At 40.6% G+C, this 6,038-nt stretch overlaps 1 protein-coding gene across 2 annotated transcripts; it reads right to left on the minus strand.

The window, feature by feature from the left end:
- Positions 1–4,848: 4,848 nt before the first annotated feature.
- LOC129731438 (uncharacterized) lies at positions 4,849–5,931 on the minus strand. Of its 2 annotated transcripts, none has more exons than XM_055691439.1 (2): positions 5,345–5,931; positions 4,849–5,021 (listed from the first exon to the last, which is right to left on the minus strand). In XM_055691439.1, exons 1-2 carry the CDS (start codon positions 5,742–5,744, stop codon positions 4,882–4,884), a joined length of 540 nt encoding a protein of 179 aa, XP_055547414.1. In that variant the 5' UTR covers positions 5,745–5,931; the 3' UTR covers positions 4,849–4,881. The 2 variants fall into 2 exon arrangements, with proteins under 2 accessions (XP_055547414.1, XP_055547413.1); XM_055691438.1 differs by having other exon boundaries at positions 4,849–5,024.
- Between the last annotated feature and the right edge of the window lie 107 nt (positions 5,932–6,038).

Genomic DNA, 6,038 nt, shown 5'->3' on the forward strand with positions numbered 1-6,038 from the left:
ACAAAGACAATTTTATAACTGGTTAGGTGAACTTGGTTCACTCTGACTGAACCAAAGAAGAATCTATATTGTCTTGGTCCATTATGACTGAACAATTGAAAAAATAATTTTACTCAATTAATCGCCGAACAGTCCAAAGTTTTGAAATTGTATTATTAGCATTAACGCAACTCTGAAATCCCAGTAAGATAAGTATTCAACTGGATATGAAACCGAACCGTAGTGGTTTCGAATTAGCCTTTTATGCTACAAAAATCTGTTTTTTCGCTAGTGTCGTTTAATGAAGAATCGCCTCTCGCTTAGAAAATTTTCCCTGAATATTTCTCAGTTTTCCCTGATATTCCCTAATTTCCCTGTCAATCATAGTTGGTCGTTTAATACTCACTTTCCCAATTACGATCTAAAGAACTATAGACTTAGTATACCGGGATGGAAACTAGTCATATTAGCTCTAGTGATGGGAAATATCGCCCAAAACGGACATCGATAACAATCGATAATTCCGGGGCTTCTATCGATATTATCGATAAGTATCGATAATTTGACGGCTAACGTTTGTGGTAAAAAAAAAAGTTTTCAGATGGTGATGAAAAAAAAACTATGACAGATAGTTGAGTTGGATAAAGTTCCCATGGAAGGTTACCATGTTAGCTTCCTCACAAAAAATATTACGTCCTTGCGTGCAGTCTTCCGGCAGTTAACCGGAACATTCGCCATGGCGGACGAAAACATGCGTGTAGCCATGTTTTTAAGCTCTTTCTTCGTTTTTTTTTTTTATTAATTCCTCCTCCGTTTTCGCGACAAAATTTTTGGAATAGATCTTGCGCTTCAAGTTTGCCAAGAAATTCTGGATGGGAAGCAGGTGAGGGACAATGGGCAGATTCGCCGACCTCGGTACCACATCCTCCAACGATCGCTTCGAGTAGTTGATCGACGTCAAATCTGGCCAGGACACCGTATCTTCGCGCTTATGGTATTTTTTGATAAACGACGCAACTTCTGTCAGGCACTTCGTACTATAAATTTCCCCGTTCACGGCCAGCCCGGAGCGAAAGAAGAGCAACTTTGACATCCCTTTCTCGCTGATTGTCAGCCACAACCGCACCTTCTTGGGGAACTTGGTCTGTGAAACAAACTTTACCTCGGTGCTCACTTCCTTCGTGGGTAGCGAACCTATACATTAGAGAAATGACAAGACACTCACCGTTAAGGCAACTGTCAACATCAAAACGGGCGAGCTGTATAAATTTGCATTGCCGTGACCCGTTTTGATGTTGACAGCTGCCTTAACGGTGAGTGTCTTGTCATTTCTCTAATGTATAGGTTCGCTATTCGTGGCGGAGGTAAAATACGAAGAGCCCTGCTAGTAGTTGCCATCCAGGGTGAGATAGGTCTAGTCGTCCAATACCACTGCCGCGTCGCGATTCGTCGGGAAAATCGACTTGACCATCTTATCCAACCGCTGTCGCTGCGTCATTGCCTGCAGCTCCGAGACCAGTGGACGGGACTGCCGCTTCCTGCATGTATGTCCATGTTCTCCAGATGCTTTTTCACTGTTTTAGAGCATGCACCAACCTCTCGGCCAAGTGCACGCTGCGATTTAGCCACTTTTCCCTCGGTCTTCCTCATCAGCATCCTTTGAAGCTTCTTGTCGCTCAGGGTCGTTGGCCGTCCGGAACCGGGCTTTCTTTCGATGCTCTGATCGTTGTCCAATAGTGTCAAGATGTTGTAGATGTCAGAACCGGCATACCCGGCGTCCACAAAGTGCCGCACGATGTCCGTTTTTGACGCGGCGGGGTACCATTCTATGAACGCGCACACTTCTGAACGGAGTAGCTTCACTTTTTTCGCCATCACAGTTAGAGTTTGATAGAGCTGTCAAATTTTTTTCGCTAACTCATGGGTTACTATGATTGATGATGCATGAGTAGTTTCGTCAGTGCCATTAAAGGTAAACCAATGAAAAATTGGCAATTTTTGCCTATTTTTTTACCGCAAACGTTATTCGACAAATGCAATTTTGCTATATAAATTTGTTAAAAACAGAAACAGTGAGGGCCCAAACAGAATGGATACGTTTGCGTTGCGTTGACGTCAATGTGACAGTGAATGTATGAGCTAACTGTCAAGTTGCCGCAAACGCATCCGCAACGTATCCATTGTGTTAAGGCCTTGAATGACAAATCTTACGATACTACAAATAAAAATTCAAACAACCGGACGAGTTAAACAGTTTGTTTTGGAAAGTCTTCGGGTTTTACGCCAGGAGTGCTTTCTACGGAGTAGTTTCAAGCCGAAGTTCACTTTGAAGGTTGTATTATAAGGGAAATAATTGAAGCAGGCAAAATTCTGTCAATTTTTAAACGTCCAAAACTTCACGAAAAAGGAATCAATTCTGACAAAACAGGTTTCATTTTACTGGAAAACTGCCCTAGTTTCCCAGTATTACTAGAAAACTGGACGTGACCAAGGGTCACTGGAAATGTTTCGGATTTCCGGAGTGTGTGCCAAAGTGTACATTTTTGCAACGCGTAGAACTTTTTCTGACATTCTGTTTCACTTAGGTTTATATGTTGCCAATAAATCAGAATTTGTTTCGGGTTCATTGGTAGCCAAAGATTGAAAATTCGCCAAGGAATCATTGAGGTATGAATTTATTAAGTATGGGTGTTGATTTTGGCGGTTTTTCCCCTGTTGGGTACTAGTTTTCTTTGAGCTTGTAGCACTCTAGCAGAATTCAATCGAACATTGTGGGTGTGTAGGTCTTATTAAACCAAGCAACTTTGCGAATTTGCGTTTGAAAATTTATCTGGTTTAACATTTAAAAAGGTCAGATTATTTTCACGCGGATTTTCTCTGAAAGGTTATTTATGCAGATTTTCAAATTAACGTGATTTTTACGCGAACTTTTGAATTAAAGCGGCTTATCAAGAATAACATGGTTTTTTTCACGAGGCATGTATCCCCCGCGTAAGAAAACCTAACTGTATTTGAACCTTTTTCTTATGAATCAATATATCTTAGTAAAAATTATCTGAACTTTCCTTCAAAAATATAAAAAAATGAGTTCCTACTCTGAAAAAAATATTATTTTAAAAACAAAAAATGATTTTAGAAAATATCGGTGATCTCAGATTTTTTTAAATGAAGTATTTTAGATAGCCAATTTAGTTGCCTAAAACGTTCCATGCGTTGCAAAAATGTACACTTTGACACACACTCTTGAAATCCGAAACACTTTCGGTGTAGGTTGGTCACACCAAGTTCCCAAGTAATACTAATATAATACTGTTTTCCAGTGAAATGAAACCAGTTATCAAAATTGATTCATTTTTCGTAAAGTTCTGGCCATTTAAAATCCGAGAGAATTCTATTTATCTCAATTATTTTGTCTACCTCCTGTATACATCAGGATACTTTTTTGGCGCAACAATTTCGTTGATTTGGATTTTTAGTGGAACTAAAAATTGTTTGTTGGGTAACAGATACTTTAAACTTAAACAGTTCCAAGTTAAACTAAACAATTACCAATAGACTGCCGCTATGCATGTCCATCATATTATAAGAGTTGGCAAGCCAAAGAAAATGCATTTTATTACAACTTCGTATCATTGCTTTTTATGAGATGGTGCAAAAAGTTTGGATATTTTTTTTAAAGTTCTCCAGTACTGAGTTGTCGAATTTACCTGTTCTTAGGAAACTAAAAACTATAAATACCTTTTTAGTCACCATTATTTCTCAGAAACTCAGTGACACCCGGGGCGAACCTTTACACCACCCCCAACAATGCTAAATCTTGTTGAATAGCAGCACCCAACAAATACCTAGCGGCAGAAGCAACTCCTGGGGTAGGGTAGGTTCTTTTGGGTCTCGTCCAGTAACCAGCCGCACTGACTTGTGCTCACCCTTATAATATCGATAATTATCGTTAACGTCAAAAAATTAACGATAATATCGATGACCAGCATTTATCGATATTATCGATAAGTATCGATAAGTTTCCCATCACTAATTAGCTCTGGACAGCAACAAGGACAATCCTTTCTTAGCAGTAGCAGTAGCAGCGGATAGCAGAAATCCGTAGATCTGGCCAATCTGGTGGCAGGGCCAGCATGTGCAGTAAAAAGCTGGCCTTTGTGTTGTGCCTATTACAGAAGACGACGCGAGCGGCGAATTGCTCATCTGACCAATTTTGGTATTGCAGATTGCAAATCGGCTGGATTTTGGACGAGTATCTCGTCTGTCACTCAGCTGTCACCAGCCAAGTCCTAAAGCTATACCAGTTTTCAAATATCATTTGAAAAAGATGCGTTTACTGAGCAAAATGTGATTTTTCAAAAACGCTTGTCAATTTTTGAAAGTTTAGGATTATAAATAAAAGCGTTTTTTAGTTGGCCTTTTTCTACCATATTTGAACTCCAGAAACGTTTATCGGTAATTTTAATTGGGGATTGATTTCTCGCACTGATACAAATCAAATTCTTTTACCCATCATGGATCAGAACGATAACCAGTTTATTACAAAACTCCAAATAGCTACCAACCACTGACCGATTTCTGTCAGCAACAAATCTTCGATTAGGAAAGTGCTCCCACCGACTACTGGTGCCCCTTTTTTCAGGTGTACGCTTAGGTCATAGGCCCAGGCCCAGTTTGCCAGCGCAGGCATGTGAGCAAAAACTACAACTGAACTGTTTTCGTTTTCTGTCTTCCCCCTCGGTAATCCATTATCGTGTCAAATGCCAAATGCCGGTTTTCGCCCTGCAGCGCATTCCCAGGCGTACTGAGTTACGTAAAGAAGTACATACGTACGGATTTACCCTGAATAGCAAGATACACCTCGAAAAATTTAATCCGCACTTAATTTATTCATAAATCTAATTAATGAACACTTTCGTTTTTCAGTCGGCTTCGCTCTAACCGGTGCCTGGCGGACACTTCCATGAACGCGATAAACTCTTCGTCCAGCAGAGCCTCGGCTGCGTCTCTCTCTACCGCTGCTTGCCTTTGCTGCTGTTGTGCTACTGCGTGAATGCGATTCGATTGAAATGAGAAATTTAAAAAAACATAAATCAACAACGTGCGATCATGTGGGGGGTGGAATCATACCCGAAAACTCTTACGCAACTAAGTTTTTTTTGCCATGAAACGGGTTCGCGCTGTCCGTCGTTCGATGTTAATAGCATTTAGATGAAATTTCTTAAACCGTTATAGTTATGTTAGGATATCGTGATTGAATCTCATTTAGAAACACGACCGCGCCATCGAATCGTTTCCTAGCTCTATCGAATGCGTAAGAGTTATGGTGGCAGTTTTCCAACACGGACATCGCACTAGCACCTACCTTCTTCCTCTTCGTCCTCCGAGTCCTGCACGGCAAGTCGTCGCTTGAGGCGTGCGTTTTCTGCCCGCAATCGTACCGTGCAGTGCTTCCAGTAGTTAAGTTGATGCTGATGCTGCCACTTCACGACATTTTGGTACGTTTTAATCCATACATTCTGTGCGTGTCTCAGCCGAACGAAGCTGGGAACAGCCGATTCATACATCGCATTTGCAGTTGAGGACACCTGCGGAGCCGATGACTGCCCTGCATAGTTTTTCCCGTGCACGAAACTTTGATCGAAAGTTTTCCGCAGCTGCTTGGAAGCCTTCTTGTTGCGTTTGTATTTTCGTTTGTTGCGATTGCGAAGTGTTCTGTCCTTGGTTTGTTTCGCTTTCTCCAGCTCCGGTGCTGCCTTTTTCATTTGATTTACAACGCTTATCAAACTTGTCGAATAAAGTTATTAAACTACCACAATGCACAACCTGTTGTTTACCGTCGGCTGCAGCTTGATCTGATACTGAAACATCGAACGATAAGTTTCTACACGGTTATTTTGGAAGAATAAAAACTTATCGTTTTAATGTCGGAAAGGTAAAATAAGTATTTTTTACCCAAATCAGTTTTTTTTCTCAAATACGCACAAGCTTTACTAGCCAACTAAACAAGTAAAAAGTTTCAGAACAAATGAATGTTAGGTTTTTCAGCGTTAAGATTT

This window comes from Wyeomyia smithii, chromosome 3, assembly GCF_029784165.1.
Source record: "Wyeomyia smithii strain HCP4-BCI-WySm-NY-G18 chromosome 3, ASM2978416v1, whole genome shotgun sequence".
Taxonomy (NCBI): Eukaryota; Metazoa; Arthropoda; class Insecta; order Diptera; family Culicidae; genus Wyeomyia; species Wyeomyia smithii.